The sequence below is a fragment of the Pecten maximus genome, chromosome 10 (assembly GCF_902652985.1).
Source record: "Pecten maximus chromosome 10, xPecMax1.1, whole genome shotgun sequence".
Taxonomy (NCBI): domain Eukaryota; kingdom Metazoa; phylum Mollusca; class Bivalvia; order Pectinida; family Pectinidae; genus Pecten; species Pecten maximus.
The window spans coordinates 3,690,119-3,710,197 of NC_047024.1; the positions used below are offsets into that span (position 1 = coordinate 3,690,119).

Consider the following 20,079-nt stretch of genomic DNA (forward strand, 5'->3'; position numbering starts at 1 on the left):
AACGTCCAAATCAGTGTTATTTTCGTATTTAGTGATAGCTTTGTAAAGATGGCAGCCCCCATAGAGGTTACAGGTTACGCCGGTTGGCCTACCGTGTCATAAGTCGGTATCGCCTAATCGGGACAAACTCTCAAACACGATGTATTCAACTAGTGTGCAGTTCTTACATCGCACCCTTATCAGCGGATATGCAAGTTGTCCCTTCGTTCCGCGGTTCGTATAGCCATATTTTAATATTTTACAATTACATCCGATCGTGTACCAGTATGGCAGCTGTATGATAATGTGCCATGACAGGAATTGAACCAGGCATTGAAATTGCCATTATTACGAAACATAAACTCCGAGAAATAATAGTTAATACACACAGCAACCTTCAAACAAAATATCGGAACGCTAGTGCAATTACATTGTATAATGGATTTAAATGATGCCTTTCAACAATTGCGATTTAAATGATGCCTTTCAACAATTGCACCTAAAACTTTACATCAGATTTGATATGGAAAATCTAATTCTAAAACGTTTGAAAAAAAAAAAATTTCCAAAAATTATTTACTCCGTCAGACTCTAGAACCAGACAAGTGTAATAGGAGTGGAAAAATGCACGGCCAGACCGGGATTCGAACCCGGGACCTCCGAACACTAGCTGCGCATATGGGTTAATGTTGCATTTATAATTAAAAAGAACAAAAAACGTCATGTTTAAATATAAATTCAATATTTAATGATTTCCCGGTTAGTTCTGTTTGTTTTCTTGATCGGATTTTAATGTTAGGTGTCCAACGTCTTTATCGGGATGTTTTCGTCGTTCCTCGTGTTCTCGCGTGGTCACGTGACCGGCACGAAGGACTACATTAACACTTGGTCGGTAAATATGGCCAGAGCACCCGACTAACGTATTTTGTCATACAGACAAATATGATACACTTATTCATCGTGCTAAGAAACCGAGAAAAAGTGCAGTACATTCTTCTATTTATTCAAGTATGGTTACATAACGGCGTTATAAACTGGTGTTAATTGACAAAGTGCTGATTAATTGACTACTTTTTAAGTAATTTTGACGATGTTTGTCATTTCCGTAAGAATGTACAGCACTTTTCGTTGTTCTCATACAATTACCTTCACGCTCTTACCTGTTTCATAAGTATTGATTTAGGGTAGCCGGGTGCTCTAGGACGATTTATAGAGCAAGTGTTAATGTTCATTCTCCAATATTGGAACTCTTCAGTGTTTTAAGTATCGAAATCGGCATATCGAAACGAACAAACGTTAATAAACGAATGCAATGGATCGTAATTAATTCAATTAATTATTTACAGATGATTTCCAAAGACATAAGGTATAGTAAGAAGTTTTTGGCTGTACACATGCAAGTTTGTAAATTCGTCGTAGTGATAAAACCACCGTCCTCGTCGTTGCCATGACAGCCGATCGAAGCTGCGATCACGAATGCACTGACAAAGTGAAAGTTGAAGTATTTTTCGCAACATGCCGTTTAAACTTAAAATAACATTCACACCTCATATTGATTGGGGTTGTTTAATCATACCTGATCAATTGAATTATCAGAAAACTAACAAAAACACTAAAAAACACAGAATGAGGCCTTCGTGTTAGGCAGTGCAGACACAACGCGGGATCTGTAAACAATGTGACGTCATTGGAATGTACAAGTTGCAAAAATGTACAACAATGTATATTTTACATGAATACACTAATGAGCAACAAAACGGGACGCAACATTAACCCACATGCGTGGATGCTCTACCGATTGAGCTACCTGGTCGCCGATGATTGACCCGGTCCAATTCCGCTACACTCTTCCGTCCTATTTTTTTAAGTCTTCAACCCCGAAGACTTCACAACTCACAACCCAGGTTCGGGTATCCCCTTGTCAAGTATTCACCTCACTTGAAACAAGGTTTGGTCACATGCACCAAATGTAATAGGAGTGGAAAAATGCACGGCCAGACCGGGATTCGAACCCGGGACCTCCGAACACTAGCTGGATGCTCTACCGATTGAGATACCTGGTCGCCGATGATCGACCCGGTCCAGTTCCGCTACACTAACACATCCCTACACTTACAAATACATATCTGCTACCAAGGACACAGATAAATTCTCCTTCTTTCCTCACACAATTACACAATGGAACCTCCTCCCGGTAGCAGCAGTACAGTGCACCACACTAGAGGGCTTCAAGGCACACAATATACCACACTCAGTCCTTGAACCCCTCATAAGCAAACACTAGGTCAAATAAATTTGTTATCCTTTTAACCATACTAAAACAAAAACAAAAAAACTCGCTCTCTCTTTTTTAATTAGCACCTCTGTGCACCCAACACTCCACATAATCATTATTATTGACGGAGAAGAGTTATTATAAGAAGAGGAAGTATAGATAGTAATAAGGCTCTGACATCAGTAACAATTTGATGTCTGTTGTTTTATATATAATTAGTAGTTTTTTATACCCATTCTATAATGATATTATCTATAACAGCTTTAGTAAGTCATCTGTTTTAATAATTACTGATTATTTCATTTCAACAAACTTTATTGTTTAGTAGCTATATAGACAAAATGGATTGGACAACAATGATTATATTATGTACAAACTTGATACTTTCAGGTACAATCAATGTATTCATCATGGAAGACAATTTTTTCAGTGCAAAAGAAATGCCAAACAATGGGCAGCTAGATATGCTAGATTGCACAACAGATCCGAGTCAAATAAACTCTTACCTCAAGGATTCTCACCAAAGTCACAACGATCCATTTCCACTGGACATAGAACATTTTATATCAATATAAGTACCCTAGTAAGGAAGAGACTGTTTGATATCAAAGAAAGCCATGTGAATTGTATAGTAGGATTAGCCTCACTTACAGGATATGTGACTTGGACTCTGAAGAATACAAAAGCTTACTGTAAAGCCAAAAATCAGAAATCACGTTTGATCGGCTCCAGGAACATTGACAAGTCATGTGAACAACCAGATTTTGATTGGAAGACATTTTTCCAGTTATTACGTCCAGACCTGTTGTATCTTATTTCAGCTGTTGTGGTAAGTCATTGTCAATCAGGTTCTTATCAATAAGTATTCAACACTAACGATATAATAAACCATCCTTTTCCATTGCATTTACTGAAATGTGCATAGTATCATGTACCATAATTGGTATGTATAATACAGTGTCATGTTAATCAGATTTTTGTTGCAGTTCAGTTTTTGTGTTGTCTGCAAAAAGTAACACAATGTACACAAATGATACCGGATATCTACAAAAATGATAACGAACATGTACACAAATGATACCGGACATGTACACAATGATAACGGACATGTACACAAATGATACCGGACATGTACACAAATGACACTGGACATGTACACAAATGATACCAGACATGTACACAAATGATACCGGACATGTACACAAATGATACCGGACATGTACACAAATGATACCGGACATGTACACAAATGATACCGGACATGTACACAAATGATACCGGACATGTACACAAATGATACCGGACATGTACACAAATGACACCGGACATGTACACAAATGATACCAGACATGTACACAAATGATACCGGACATGTACACAAATGAAACCGGACATGTACACAAATGATAACAGACATGTACACAAATGATACCGGACATGTACACAAATGATACCGGACATGTACACAAATGATACCGGACATGTACACAAATGACACCGGACATGTACACAAATGATAACGGACATGTACACAAATGATATCGGACATGTACACAAATGATACCGGATATCTACAAAAATGATACCGGACATGTAAACAAATGATACCAGACATGTAAACAAATGATACCGGACATGTACACAAATGATACCGGATATGTACACAAATGATACCGGACATGTACACAAATGATACCAGACATGTACACAAATGATACCGGACATGTACACAAATGATACCGGACATGTACACAAATGATACCGGACATGTACACAAATGATACCGGACATGTACACAAATGATAACGGACATGTACACAATTGATACCGGACATGTACACAAATGATACCGGACATGTACACAAATGATACCGGACATGTACACAAATGATAACGGACATGTACACAAATGATACCGGACATTTACACAAATGATACCGGACATGTACACAAATGATACCGGACATGTACACAAATGATACCGGACATGTACACAAATGATACCGGACATGTACACAAATGATACCGGACATGTACACAAATGATACCGGACATGTACACAAATGATACCGGACATGTACACAAATGATACCGGACATGTACACAAATGATACCGGACATGTACACAAATTATTTCGGACATGTACACCAATGATACCAGACATGATACTAAGGACAAAACTGTTTCTTTTTTCCAGTGTGCTGTTGCTGCAGCTATAGTTAATATCCAGATTCCCTTGGTGCTGGGAGAGATTGTCAACATAGTGTCTTCCTTCACACAGGATGTAGCCAGGGACTTTATACATGAAGTCCGTCAGCCAGTCATCAAAATGATAGGATATTATGCAGTACAGGTAACGTTTAGAGCATTTCCTACCTCATACTTTGGAATTAGACTGTTTTTAGGTGTACTGACCCAAAATGTCGGGATGACCTTTACAAATTGTATTACATCTGCCGTCGTTTATCATCCACCGTCCGTAAACATCCACCAATCGGGGTTCAGCTCAAACATTCCTGAAATGATGCTGAGATGGTCAGACCAAGTGTTCTTACTTTTCAGGTTCATTTAGATATTCAAGATCGCTGCCATCTTGAAAAACACTTTTTATCTTCTTCTCAAGTTCCACCATTGAGATTTAGCTCTAATTTCCCTTAAATGGTCCTTAGATGGCCCAGACCAAGTGTTATTATTTTTCAGAGTCAGAGTGGTCCAATTCCGAGATGGTTGCCATGACCACCATCTTAAAAAACACAATTCAAAATTTCTCCAGTTCCCATTTTGTAACATGATTGTTGCAATCATGGTTTTCCTGAACAATACCTATTTCAAACTTCATATTCTATTCCACACACATGTTCTACACCACACACATGTTCCACACAACACACATGTTCCACACCATACACATTTTCCATACCACACACATGTTTCACACCACACACATGTTCCACACAACACACATGTTCTACACCACACACCTGTATCACACCTCACACATGTTCCACACCTCACACCTGTTCCACACGTCACACATGTTCCACACCTCACACATATTCCACACCGCACACATGTTCCACACCTCACACATATTCCACACCGCACACATGTTCCACACCACACACCTTTAGGGTAGAGGAAGGTGACTGGGGTTCAATAGGACATGTTGGAGGTTACCTTCCTAGGGATATTTACTCATTTCATATTACATTAAGACCTGATGCCCATGTCTCGACCAAAAAGTTGTTAATCTTGATTCATCATTACAGTAAATTTTTTTTAACTTGACACCTCTGTAGAGTGTCCTGACCTGTACCTACCTGTCGTTACTGTCTACGGTGGGAGAAAACATGGCAGCCAGAATGAGGACATGTCTCTTTGATTCCATTCTTAGACAAGACATCGAGTTTTTTGACAAACATAAGACAGGAGAGCTGGTTGACAGGTAAGTAACAAAAAACAGGAGGGCTGGTTAACAGGTAAGTAACATAAAACAGGAGGGCTGGTTAACAGGTAAGTAATACAAAACAGGAGGGCTGGTTAACAGGTAAGTAATACAAAACAGGAGAGCTGGTTAACAGGTAAGTAATACAAAACAGGAGAGCTGGTTAACAGGTAAGTAATACAAAACAGGAGAGCTGGTTAACAGGTAAGTAACATAAAACAGGAGAGCTGGTTAATAGGTAAGTAATACAAAACAGGAGAGCTGGTTAATAGGTAAGTAACACAAAAATAGGAGATATGGTTAACAGAGGAGTAATACAAAACAGGAGGGCTGGTTAACAGGTAAGTAATACAAAACAGGAGTGCTGGTTAACAGGTAAGTAACATAAAAACAGGAGGGCTGGTTAACAGGTAAGTAATACAAAACAGGAGAGCTGGTTAACAGGTAAGTAATACAAAACAGGAGAGCTGGTTAACAGGTAAGTAACACAAAACATGAGGGCTGGTTAACAGGTAAGTAACACAAAACAGGAGAGCTGGTTTACAGGTAAGTAACACAAAACAGGAGGGCTGGTTAACAGGTAAGTAATACAAAACAGGAGGGCTGGTTAACAGGTAAGTAACACAAAACAGGAGAGCTGGTTAACAGGTAAGTAATACAAAACAGGAGAGCTGGTTTACAGGTAAGTAACACAAAACAGGAGGGCTGGTTAACAGGTAAGTAACACAAAACAGGAGAGCTGGTTAACAGGTAAGTAACACAAAACAGGAGAGCTGGTTAACAGGTAAGTAATACAAAACAGGAGAGCTGGTTAACAGGTAAGTAATACAAAACAGGAGGGCTGGTTAACAGGTAAGTAACACAAAACAGGAGGGCTAGTTAACAGGTAAGTAACATAAAAACAGGAGGGCTGGTTTACAGGTAAGTAACACAAAACAGGAGGGCTGGTTAACAGATAAGTAATACAAAACAGGAGGGCTGGTTAACAGGTAAGTAACACAAAACAGGAGGGCTAGTTAACAGGTAAGTAACACAAAACAGGAGGGCTGGTTTACAGGTAAGTAACATAAAAACAGGAGAGCTGGTTAACAGGTAAGTAACACAAAATAGGAGGGCTGGTTAACAGGTAAGTAATACAAAACAGGAGGGCTGGTTAACAGGAAAGTAACACAAAATAGGAGGGCTGGTTAACAGGTAAGTAATACAAAACAGGAGGGCTGGTTAACAGGTAAGTAACACAAAACAGGAGGGCTGGTTAACAGGTAAGTAACACAAAACAGGAGGGCTGGTTAACAGGTAAGTAACACAAAACAGGAGGGCTGGTTAACAGGTAAGTAACACAAAACAGGAGGGCTGGTTAACAGATAAGTAACACAAAACAGGAGGGCTGGTTAACAGGTAAGTAACACAAAACAGGAGGGCTGGTTAACAGGTAAGTAACACAAAACAGGTGAATATTGTCCATAAAAATGAGATAAAAGTTTATCAGTTGTATTTATGAAATATGTCATCATTTAACTATCTTTACTTTAGGTTAACCTCTGACATTCAAGACTTTAAAAGTTCCTTCAAGCTGTGTATATCTCAAGGCCTAAAAGCCAGTACTCAGGTAAGTGGAAACTCGTCACTACACCTGTCAACTGTCTGCTACAGCAGTCAGTCCTCCTACAGGTGTAAAAGTCAGATTTTCTGGATATCAGTATTAAGCCAGTGAAAAGTCTGTATTAAGTTTCTTGCTTTATATTCAGATAGATCATGTCTATCATCTAATTTATATATAAATGTGCTATACACTTGTTTGTCTTTTGACCACGTGAAACAAGTCCACTGCCAGGAGTGTGATTTAACCTCTTAGAGCATGTTTTGACTGACATATATACAAATTACCATCTAAAATGAAATATTCAGGAAGAACAGTTCTTTTGACATCCCTGGCATTGATTTGTATTTTACAGGCATTAGGGTGTGTGGGCTCCATGTTTGTTATATCACCAAAATTGACAGTCGCCATGGTAACTATCCTGCCTGCCATTGTGGGTGTGGGTACACTGATGGGATCAGGTCTGAGGTCAATGTCAAGGTCAGCCCAGGAGCAGGTAAGAGAATGTGAATGTTATCTCACAAAACAGGGAGGACACTGACCTCAATATCCAGGTCCTCTCACAAAATAGGGAATACACTGAGCTCAATGTCAAGGTCACCTCACAAAATCTGGAATGACCATGTGACCTCAATGTCCAGGTCATCTCATCAGATAAGGAAAGCACTGAGCTCCATGTCGAGGTCATGTCATAAAAATAGGAATGATCATGTGACTCAATCATAGGGGAATTTCACAAAACAAAGGACACTGACCTTAGTGTTCAGGTCATCTCTCAAAACAGGACAGACCATGTGACCTCAATGTTAAGGTCATCTCACAAAACAGGACAGACCATGTGACCTACGTGTTAAGGTCATCTCACAAAACAGGACAGACCATGTGACCTCAATGTTAAGGTCACCTCACAAAACAGGACAGACCATGTGATCTCAATGTTAAGGTCATCTCACAAAACAGGAAAGACCATGTGACCTCAATGTTCAGTTCATCTCACAAAACAGGACAGACCATGTGACCTCAATGTTAAGGTCATCTCACAAAACAGGACAGACCATGTGACCTCAATGTTAAGGTCATCTCACAAAACAGGACAGACCATGTGACCTCAATGTTAAGGTCACCTCACAAAACAGGAAAGACCATGTGACCTCAATGTTAAGGTCACCTCACAAAACAGGACAGACCATGTGATCTCAATGTTAAGGTCATCTCACAAAACAGGACAGACCATGTGACCTCAATGTTAAGGTCACCTCACAAAACAGGAAAGACCATGTGACCTCAATGTTAAGGTCACCTCACAAAACAGGACAGACCATGTGATCTCAATGTTAAGGTCATCTCACAAAACAGGACAGACCATGTGACCTCAATGTTAAGGTCACCTCACAAAACAGGACAAATACTGTGACCTTAAAGTCTAAGTCACCGAACGAAACCAAGCAAATAATGTGACCTCATTGTCAAGGTCATCCTGCAAAACAGGTAGGAAACATACCTCAATGTCAATCTCATCATACAAACAGAAAGGGCATGGTAACATCAACAGTCAAGGTCAAACACCAGGTCATTGTTAGCTCAGAGGATGTGATCGGTATTTCCTTGTAAACATCATCAAAGCTGACATTTTTCACAACTCAAAAATCACAGATATCAAGAAAACTATTAAAAAAAACTTTTTTTCATTAAACCAGCAGTTAGGCAGGAACATTATTGGATTATGAAGCTGGAATTTTGTTGTATTAAATATTTTCATTGAAATTAACAATTGTATTGTTTACTGTAGCTGGCCAAATCAACAGCATTGGCAGATGAGGCTATTGGTAATGTCCGGACAGTTCGAGCCTTTGCCATGGAGGAGAAAGAAAATGAGTAAGTGTGTCATTCTGAAGATGCCTGGTATATTACAAGATGCAGTGAGTTTCAGAAAATCCATATAAAAAGTATCTTTTTACAAGTATGCCTAGAAAACCCTATCAGGGTAGAATATGTGTTTTAATATAATTCACATTTATATAACTTCTGTATGACTCATGAACAGTTCAGATACTACAGGATTTAAAGTCTTCTACCTTTTATTGAAAAATATCCTATTTTAACGATGTCAATCTAAAGATCTTGTATGATGTTTATGTTACTAGGTCTGTCACATATTTTGTGTAATTCAAAGAAAGCATCATTTACAAGTCCCTGACCGTCAATCAATCCATACGAGGATGTTTTGCTGTAGATTTTGGAAAATAAAGAGAATGTATATATTGCTCTATTATATATTCAATATACCATGTATTTTGTAAAAAAAATACTTTTAAAAAATCCAGTCAGCCATCAAATCACATATATTTTTTGCAGGCTATACTCAAATGAAGTTGAAAAAGCACGATGTCTCAATATCAAACTTGGATTTGGTATAGGGACATTCCAGGGACTAGCAAACTTTGCACTTAATGGTTCGTATGACTATTAATGTACAATTATATGTACAGCTAAAATACACTGTATATATAACTAAAACACAGTTATCCTCATTTACATCTATAATTTCACCTGTAAAACAGTTATCCTCATTCACACCTGTAGTTTTACCTGTAAAACAGTTATCCTCATTTACACCGATAGTTTTACCTGTAAAACAGTTATCCTCATTCACACCTGTAGTTTTACCTGTAGAACAGTTATCCTCATTTACACCGATAGTTTTACCTGTAAAACAATTATCCTCATTCACATCTATAGTTTTACCTGTAAAACAGTTATCCTCATTCACATCTATAATTTCACCTGTAAAACAGTTATCCTCATTCACACCGATAGTTTTACCTGTAAAACAGTTATCCTCATTCACACCGATAGTTTTACCTGTAAAACAGTTATCCTCATTCACACCTGTAGTTTTACCTGTAGAACAGTTATCCTCATTCACATCTATAATTTTACCTGTAAAACAGTTATCCTCATTCACATCTATAGTTTTACCTGTAAAACAGTTATCCTCATTCACACCGATAGTTTTACTTGTAAAACAGTTATCCTCATTCACACCTGTAGTTTTACCTGTAGAACAGTTATATACTCATTCACATCGAAAGTTTTACCTGTAAAACAGTTATCCTCATTCACACCAGTAGTTTTACCTGTAAAACAGTTATCCTTGTTCACACCTGTAGTTTTACCTGTAGAACAGTTATATACTCATTCACACCTGTAGTTTTACCTGTAAAACAGTTATCCTCATTTACACCGATAGTTTTACCTGTAAAACAGTTATCCTCATTCACATCTATAGTTTTACCTGTAAAACAGTTATCCTCATTCACATCTATAATTTCACCTGTAAAACAGTTATCCTCATTCACACCGATAGTTTTACCTGTAAAACAGTTATCCTCATTCACACCGATAGTTTTACCTGTAAAACAGTTATCCTCATTCACACCTGTAGTTTTACCTGTAGAACAGTTATCCTCATTCACATCTATAATTTTACCTGTAAAACAGTTATCCTCATTCACATCTATAGTTTTACCTGTAAAACAGTTATCCTCATTCACACCGATAGTTTTACTTGTAAAACAGTTATCCTCATTCACACCTGTAGTTTTACCTGTAGAACAGTTATATACTCATTCACATCGAAAGTTTTACCTGTAAAACAGTTATCCTCATTCACACCTGTAGTTTTACCTGTAAAACAGTTATCCTTGTTCACACCTGTAGTTTTACCTGTAGAACAGTTATATACTCATTCACACCTGTAGTTTTACCTGTAGAACAGTTATCCTCATTCACACCTGTAGTTTTACCTGTAAAACAGTTGATGCCCCCTTGTATTTTGTCTGTTATACAGGTATTGTTCTAGGAACCTTATTTACTGGTGGATGGTTAATGTCACGACAGGAAATCACAGCCGGTAACCTCATGTCATTTCTGGTGGCCTCTCAAACCATTGAAAGGTAAAATACTTTATCTATTACACCAAAGTTAACTATATTATGTTTACTGCAGTTGTACATGTCTACCCTCAGTTGTTAAAATGTCATGAATGTACATGTCTACATTCAGCTGTTAAAATATTGTGAATGTACATATCTACCATCAGTTGTAAATCCTTTTACAGCATGTGACATGATGGGACTACAATTCAGACCTTTTATAGATTTAATTGATAAACTCTACCTTTTCTCCGTGTTGTCAGGTCCCTTGCACAGATGTCGCTGCTGTTTGGCAATGTTGTACGGGGGATGAGTGCTGGAGCAAGAGTATTTGAGGTAAATTCTGACATTAGAAGAATTGGTTTCTTATATACAAAGAGAATGGGTTTTATTCCTTATATAAATAACCAGTGACAGGGTTAAGTGATCACCATTATAACAAATGTTTTCTGGCCTGAAGAATAACAAGATAGGGAACGAATTCAGCACATGTTAACGTTATAGTTGTCTGGCGATTTGTAATACACAGAAGATATACATGGTATTTGTTTTACAGTTTATCAACACAGTTCCATCCATTCCCCTGAAAGGTGGTAAGAAGATTGCTTTCCACAGTCTCATGGGTAATGTAGAGTTTGAGGATGTCAGCTTCTCCTATCCTACCAGGAGGGAACAGGTCAGTTCAGTTGTGTTTGTCCCATTATCCTGTCAGTCTTCTGGAACTCCCTCTTGTATTCAAACTTCAAATACTTTAACCAGCTTGGTGTTTTTCACTTCAATACTAAGGGTGAAACTAACTCAGTCTTCCCAATTCTAGGTCAACCTCATACATTTGTACCTTAGTACATGTATCAAGGTCAATATTTCCTACCCTGATACTGTATCAAGGTCAATATTTCCTACCCTGATACATGTATCAAGGTCAATATTTCCTACCCTGATACTGTATCAAGGTCAATATTCCCTACCCAGATATCAAGGTCAATATTTCCTACCCTGATACTGTATCAAGGTCAATATTCCCTGCCCAGATATCAAGGTCAATATTTCCTACCCAGATATCAAGGTCAATATTCCCTACCCAGATATCAAGGTCAATATTTCCTACCCTGATACTGTATCAAGGTCAATATTCCCTACCCAGATATCAAGGTCAATATTTCCTACCCAGATATCAAGGTCAATATTTCCTACCCTGATACTGTATCAAGGTCAATATTTCCTACCCAGATATCAAGGTCAATATTTCCTACCCAGATATCTAGGTTAACTTTTCACATCAGTATCCAGATCAATATTTCCTACCCTGGTTTCTAAATCAACTCCTTACCTCAGTATCAAGGTCAATATTCCTACTCGGATATCCATGTCAATATTCCCTTTCCTGATATCAAGGTCAATATTCCCTTTCCTGATATCAAGGTCAATATTTCATACTCTGTATCTAGGTCAGTATTTCCTACCCCAAGGTAAACTTCTGGTTATCCGGCATCAAGGTCAATATGTCCTTCCCTGTTACACAACACCCACGACAGTCAACACATTAATATATGTTTTTTCCAGAGTCGTCTTTACTAGCGTTTAGTACAAGGTGTGTAACCGAGCCAACCCTCGTCTATGACTGCCCAAACTGAGCTCTACCGTTTGTTTTTACTGTTCCTATCAGATTAATTACTTATAAAACTTTGGTATCCTGGGAAGGTCAACTCTGAGGTACACTGGTCCGTAGCACATGCCACATCAATTTGATAAGGCCCCTTACTTCTCCAGCATACACTAATTAGATGTAAACAGACCCCACCGGTCATCTATTGATATATGGAGACTGTCTTCGCATCACTTCTACACACAGAGTTCATCTGCTGGCTATACCGTTACATTAAGATTAAATTCCTGTATTTAATCTAACACGGACATTTTTCTAATTTCTAACCTTTAACATTCCCCAATACATGTACGTAAATGAGTTAAGGTCAACCTCTCCTATCCTTGTAACTGAATAAGAAGTTCTGAGTGTTGCAACATGTCATGATAATTTCTGATTTTTCCAACATGTCATGATAATTTCTGATTTTTCCAACATGTCATGATAATTTCTGATTTTTCCAGACTGTCCTGAAGGACTTCAATCTGACGATTAAGTCTGGATCTGTGGTCGCTCTTGTTGGACTCTCTGGAGGAGGTAGGTATATATAGGTAACTCATACCACATTAATGGTGACTGGTTTGTAGGGTGTGACAACCAGATTAATGGTGACTGGTTTGCAGGATGTGACAACCAGATTAATGGTGACTGGTTTGTAGGATGTGACAACCAGATTAATGGTGACTGGTTTGTAGGATGTGACAACAGGATTATTGATGACTGGTTGTAAGGGTGTGACAACCAGATTATTGTGAGTTGTAGGTGTGACAAGCAGATTAATGGTGACTGGTTTGTAGGGTGTGACAACCAGGTTATTGGTGACTGGTTTGCAGGATGTGACAACCAGATTAATGGTGACTGGTTTGTAGGATGTGACAACAAGATTATTGGTGACTGGTTGTAAGGGTGTGACAACCAAATTAATGGCGACTGGTTTGTAGGATGTGACAACAAGATTATTGGTGACTGGTTGTAGGGTGTGACAACCAGATTAATGGTGACTGGTTTTTAGGATGTGACAACCAGATTATTGTGAGTTGTAGGTGTGACAAGCAGATTAATGGTGACTGGTTTGTAGGGTGTGACAACAAGATTATCGATGGTTGAATGAACTACATCAGTGTGTTGTAGATGTCCCTTTTATTTGGGTTCATCTCTCTTTCCTGAACAGTAATACAAGCTTTATCTTCAATTTCAGGCAAGTCTACGGTGGCGGTATTGTTGGAGCGTTTCTATGATATTCAGAAAGGGAAGATAACTATTGATGGATATGACCTGAAGGATATGGATCCGACCTGGCTCCGCGGCAGGGCCTTAGGTTACATCAACCAGGTACATTTTATATGTCCAGGCTCCGCGGCCGGGCCTTAGGTTACATCAACCAGGTACATATTATATGTCCAGGCTCCGCGGCAGGGCCTTAGGTTACATCAACCAGGTACATGTATGTCCAGGCTCCGCGGCAGGGCCTTAGGTTACATCAACCAGGTACATGTATGTCCAGGCTCCGCGGCTGGGCCTTAGGTTACATTAACCAGGTACTGTTATCATCAGTCAATTACAAACATATTATATGTCCAGGCTCATCGGCCGGGCCTTAGGTTACATTAACCAGGTACATATTATATGTCCAGGCTCCGCGGCCGGGCCTTAGGTTACATTAACCAGGTACATATTATATGTCCAGGCTCCGCGGCCGGGCCTTAGGACCAACCAGGTACATATTATATGTCCAGGCTCCGCGGCCGGGCCTTAGGACCAACCAGGTACATATTATATGTCCAGGCTCCGCGGCCGGGCCTTAGGACCAACCAGGTACATATTATATGTCCAGGCTCCGCGGCTGGGCCTTAGGTTACATCAACCAGGTACATATTATATGTCCAGGCTCCGCGGCAGGGCCTTAGGACCAACCAGGTACATATTATATGTCCAGGCTCCGCGGCCGGGCCTTAGGTTACATCAACCAGGTACTGTTATCATCAGCCAATTACAAACATATTATATGTCCAGGCTCCGCGGCAGGGCCTTAGGTTACATCAACGAGGTACTGTTATCATCAGTCAAGTACAAACATATTATATATCTTGTAATAATCTTATTTTCTCATTTCAATTGATGAATGTAATAAGAAGTAAGTCTAGTATATGTAGTAAGCAATAACTTATGATGCATACATTCCAGGAACCAGTCCTGTTTGCAACTTCAGTCATGGAGAACATCCGATATGGAAAGCCAGAAGCTTCCGATATAGAGGTAAGATTTGTCTGGTATTTCACACACTGGAATGTTGGTATCATATCACACAGAATACACTTAATTAAAGCATGATGTAGACGTTCCCATATATGATATTCACCAGGCAGCACATCTTCTCAGGAACCTTTCGACTTTCAGGTTGTGATCGTATGATTTGGAAGTTTAGGTTGTGATATCCTGATTTTGACTTTATGGTTGTGATGGCCTGATTTTGACTTTTTAGATTGTGATGGTATGATTTTGACTTTTTAGGTTGTGATGGTATGATTTTGACTTTCAGGTTGTGATGGTTTGATGATGACTATGCAACAGTTTTACATTACTATAAAGCAGAACTCTTGTTCCTTTAGGTTGGTTATGACTTTCAGAACATCAACACATTAAATTTTGTTGATTTTACCCCGCAATATAAAAAACACCTTTATTCTCGTTAGGTGATAGAGGCTGCCACCCTGGCAAACGCCCATGACTTCATCAGCCAGTTCCCAGAGGGTTATAACACGGTCCTGGGGGAGAGAGGTGTTACAGTGTCAGGGGGACAGAAACAGAGGATAGCCATCGCACGAGCTCTCATCAAAAACCCCTCAATCCTGATCCTGGACGAGGCCACCAGGTAATTAACACATCGATGTGTTGTGGTATAGATGTGAGAACTCTTCATTGTCATTTGACTGCAGCTTCAATTAACATAATGAATTTATAATTTCAGTGCCTTGGATGCCGAGTCAGAAAGAATTGTCCAGGAGGCCCTTGATAAAGTCATCAAAGGTAGGCTAGGTCACCGACAGGAACTTACTCATTCAGGAGACCCTCGATAAAGTTATAAAGGTAGGCTAGGTCACTGACAGGAACTTACTCATTCAGGAGGCCCTCGATAAAGTCATATAATGTAGGCTAGGTCACCGACAGGAACTTACTCATTCAGGAGGCCCTCGATAAAGTCATATAATGTAGGCTAGGTCACCGACAGGAACTTACTCGTTCAGGAGGCCCTCGATAAAGTCATCAAAGGTAGGCTAGGTCGCCGACAGGAACTTACTCATTCAGGAGGCCCTCGATAAAGTTATAAAGGTAGGCTAGGTCGCCGACAGGAACTTACTCATTCAGGAGGCCCTCGATAAAGTTATAAAGGTAGGCTAGGTCACTGACAGGAACTTACTCATTCAGGAGGCCCTCAATAAAGTCATCAAAGGTAGGCTAGGTCACCGACAGGAACTTACTCATTCAGGAGGCCCTCGATAGTCATTAAAAGTAGGCTAGGTCACCGACAGGAACTTACTCATTCAGGAGGCCCTCGATAAAGTTATAAAGGTAGGCTAGGTCACCAACAGGAACTTACTCATTCAGGAGGCCCTCGATACAGTCATTAAAGGTAGGCTAGGTCACCGACAGGAACTTACTCATTCAGGAGGCCCTCGATACAGTCATTAAAGGTAGGCTGGGTCACCGACAGGAACTTACTCATTCAGGAGGCCCTCGATAAAGTCATCAAAGGTAGGCTAGGTCACCGACAGGAACTTACTCATTCAGGAGGCCCTCGATAAAGTTATAAAGGTAGGCTAGGTCGCCGACAGGAACTTACTCATTCAGGAGGCCCTCAATAAAGTCATCAAAGGTAGGCAAGGTCACCGACAGGAACTTACTCATTCAGGAGGCCCTCGATAAAGTCATCAAAGGTAGGCTAGGTCACCAACAGGAACTTACTCATTCAGGAGGTCCTCGATACAGTCATCAAAGGTAGGCTAGGTCACCGACAGGAACTTACTCATTCAGGAGACCCTCGATACAGTCATCAAAGGTAGGCTAGGTCTCCGACAGGAACTTACTCATTCAGGAGGCCCACGATAAAGTCATTAAAGGTAGGCTCGGTCACCGACAGGAACTTACTCATTCAGGAGACCCTCGATACAGTAATTAAATGAAGGCTAGGTCACCGACAGGAACTTACTCATTCAGGAGACCCTCGATACAGTCATCAAAGGTAGGCTAGGTCACCGACAGGAACTTACTCATTCAGGAGGCCCTCGATAAAGTCATCAAAGGTAGGCTAGGTCACTGACAGGAACTTACTCATTCAGGAGGCCCTCGATAAAGTCATCAAAGGTAGGCTAGGTCACTGACAGGAACTTACTCATTCAGGAGGCCCTCGATAAAGTTATAAAGGTAGGCTAGGTCACCGACAGGAACTTACTCATTCAGGAGGCCCTCGATAAAGTTATAAAGGTAGGCTAGGTCACCGACAGGAACTTACTCATTCAGGAGGCCCTCGATACAGTCATTAAAGGTAGGCTAGGTCACCGACAGGAACTTACTCATTCAGGAGACCCTCGATACAGTCATTAAAGGTAGGCTAGGTCACCGACAGGAACTTACTCATTCAGGAGGCCCTCGATAAAGTCATTAAATGTAGGCTAGGTCACTGACAGGAACTTACTCATTCAGGAGGCCCTCGATACAGTCATCAAAGGTAGGCTAGGTCACCGACAGGAACTTACTCATTCAGGAGGCCCTCAAATTATAGCCCTTAAAAGATGGTCAAAATAAACAAGATATGTGTTTGTGTTATAGGCCGGACCACACTTGTGATTGCTCATCGACTTAGTACTATCAGGGATGCTGATGTGATAGCTGTCGTATCTGGTGGGAAAATTGTGGAGGTAAGATTATTGTCTGATCATTACAAGTTCTCTAACAAGTAATACACAGTGCTGAGGTTACTAGCTAGAGAGTCACAGACTTTTATCAAATCTTCTGTTTGTTGGGTCTAATATGCCCACTTTCTTATGATTGGATCATAACGATTTAGTTCAGTCACAACTTCTTCAAAATGTAACCCTGGTAAATACTAGCCGCAATATACCGCTTGGCTAGAGAGATCTTTTCTTTAGCTCGATCGGTTGAGCGTAAGACTAGTAAGTCAGAGGTCTCGGGTTCGATCCCTCGCGGAGGCACTGGCAGTGATTTAAATTTAATTAATCCTGCGCTCTGTTACAAAAACATATTACAGTCTATATGTCTCTTTTTCAAAAATAATACGCAAAATTCCTTAATGTGTAAGGTTTTCAAATATGAAGTAAACAATACAATTTTAGATAATCTCAGATGACCAAGTTCCAACATTGGGATTTAGCTCAAACTTACGGTACTCAAAAATAATCTTGAGATGGTCTGGAGCAAATGTTTGGGTTAGTCAAAGGGCTATATGACCACCAACACTGCCATATTGTTAACTCTCATTTAAAATTCTTCTCAAGTTGGTGTGGTTCATGATAACTGATGAAATTCTTCTCAAGTTTGTGTGGTTCATGATAACTGATGGAGATGTTATGCAAATTAAGAAAGCCAACAAAGTGTTGTTTTTGGTGTCATCAAAAATTTGACATGGAAGTCACGGTGGCCATTTTGTAAAATGATTGCACAACCATATGGTATGAACACCTTTTTTAAACTGATGAAGATCCAAAATTCATTGAGCATCTTTTAAAATTCACAGGAGGGTGGTCTGTCCAGCAAATTTAAAACTTTCTCTAGCAATCTCCTACATTTTTCGACTGATCTCTTTTAAACTTTATACTGTATATCAAAAACATGATATGGAGTTGTGTTTTCTCGAAAAGAATTTTGATTTGCCCATCGTTTATTTCAGTATTTTATCTTTGTCTGGAGATATCCTAATACATTCTTTGAAGCTTGGAATGCGTTATAGTCATGATTTAATTCGAGATATCCTAATGCATTCTTTGAAGCTTGGAATGCGTTATAGTCATGATTTAAAGTTAATTGGGTTTCCCAGAAGTTATTGCCCTTTGTTTATTTCCAGTACTTGGTAGGCTTTATAGTCATATCAAGTTGTGTTTAATCAGTTGAGACTTGATTACTTGTTTTCAATCAAACTGTTAGAAAATTGAACATTGTAGTGATTTATAGCATGTCGGTTAGACACTCAAAAAGTCATGCAAAACTTCTTTTATTGCCAGCTATAGTATAAAACACTAGATGGCATTTGACGAGCGCATATTGTTTCGCCCTGCTTTACTCTTGTAGATATATCTATTCTATGATTTTGTGTTGGTATATATCAGTGTTCATTATTTTGTATTGGTACAGTATATATCAATGTTCAGTATTCTATATGATTTTGTGCTGGTATGTATCGGTGTTCAATATCCCGTATGATTTTGTGTTTGTGTATATAGGTGTTCATTGTTGTATTTAATAGATGGGGGACCATACAAGTCTGAAAAAGAAAAAGGGTCTGTACTGGGAGCTTATACGACAACAGGAGATCGAGGAGGAGATCAACGAGTTCCAGAAATATTCACATTTCTAGGTCAACATCTTCCAAAAATACTGGCCTTTCTTGATCAATGAGTTCCAAAAATAATGGCCTTTCTCGATCGATGAGTTCCAGAAATACATATGTACTGGCCTTCTTGATTAACAAGTTCCAGTATTGCTTTTGTAGATCAACAACATTCAGTACTTTCCTACTTTAAGTTGGGATGTACTTCCAATCTAGATAAAAGGTTAAAACATCCTCAGGATCTGATACAGAAGTAATAAGAGAAATAGTTTTTGTTAGAGACTGAAAACATTCATCCTCCAATGAAAATTGTGATACACCAGTCCTAGAATGAATGCTGTGTTTAATTTAGTGGTACTGTGAATGATAACGTGTTTGGATAAAATATTTAAGCTGTCGTGAATGATATGGATTTGTATACATGTATATTATTAAGCTACCTGTGATTGACAGAAAAATGTTCTGCTTTAGTCTGGTTTTATATGATATGATTCACTTGGGAGGTAATTCAATAGAGTATATGAAGTCTTATAAAGAACTCAAAGGACATTTGTATCAAATGTGAAATAAAATAATGATTTTGCTGCTGTTGTTCAGTATTACATTTATCTTGTGATAAGCATGATGTAGGAGATGG

The 20,079-nt window shown here is 39.2% G+C and overlaps 1 protein-coding gene across 2 annotated transcripts; it reads left to right on the plus strand.

The window, feature by feature from the left end:
- Nucleotides 1–44: 44 nt before the first annotated feature.
- Nucleotides 45–20,027, plus strand: LOC117336160 (mitochondrial potassium channel ATP-binding subunit-like). Of its 2 annotated transcripts, XM_033896547.1 has the most exons (19): nucleotides 45–213; nucleotides 2,645–3,083; nucleotides 4,453–4,608; nucleotides 5,555–5,700; nucleotides 7,234–7,309; nucleotides 7,656–7,796; nucleotides 9,090–9,175; nucleotides 9,656–9,753; nucleotides 11,151–11,256; nucleotides 11,499–11,571; nucleotides 11,792–11,911; nucleotides 13,345–13,417; nucleotides 14,079–14,212; nucleotides 15,065–15,136; nucleotides 15,574–15,752; nucleotides 15,849–15,907; nucleotides 17,708–17,796; nucleotides 19,359–19,511; nucleotides 19,585–20,027. In XM_033896547.1, the coding sequence occupies exons 1-18, from the start codon at nucleotides 140–142 to the stop codon at nucleotides 19,467–19,469; spliced, it is 2,232 nt and encodes a 743-aa protein (XP_033752438.1). In that variant the 5' UTR covers nucleotides 45–139; the 3' UTR covers nucleotides 19,470–19,511; nucleotides 19,585–20,027. The 2 variants fall into 2 exon arrangements, with proteins under 2 accessions (XP_033752438.1, XP_033752437.1); XM_033896546.1 differs by having other exon boundaries at nucleotides 19,359–20,027.
- The last annotated feature ends 52 nt before the right edge of the window (nucleotides 20,028–20,079 follow it).

Coding starts and splice junctions, on each gene's coding strand:
- LOC117336160 (XM_033896546.1), top strand. CDS start 140: ATGTATTCAACTAGTGTGCAGTTCTTACATCGCACCCTTATCAGCGGA. Junction 3,084..4,452: donor ATCTTATTTCAGCTGTTGTG/GTAAGTCATTGT, acceptor TCTTTTTTCCAG/TGTGCTGTTGCTGCAGCTAT. Junction 15,137..15,573: donor CAGAAGCTTCCGATATAGAG/GTAAGATTTGTC, acceptor TATTCTCGTTAG/GTGATAGAGGCTGCCACCCT.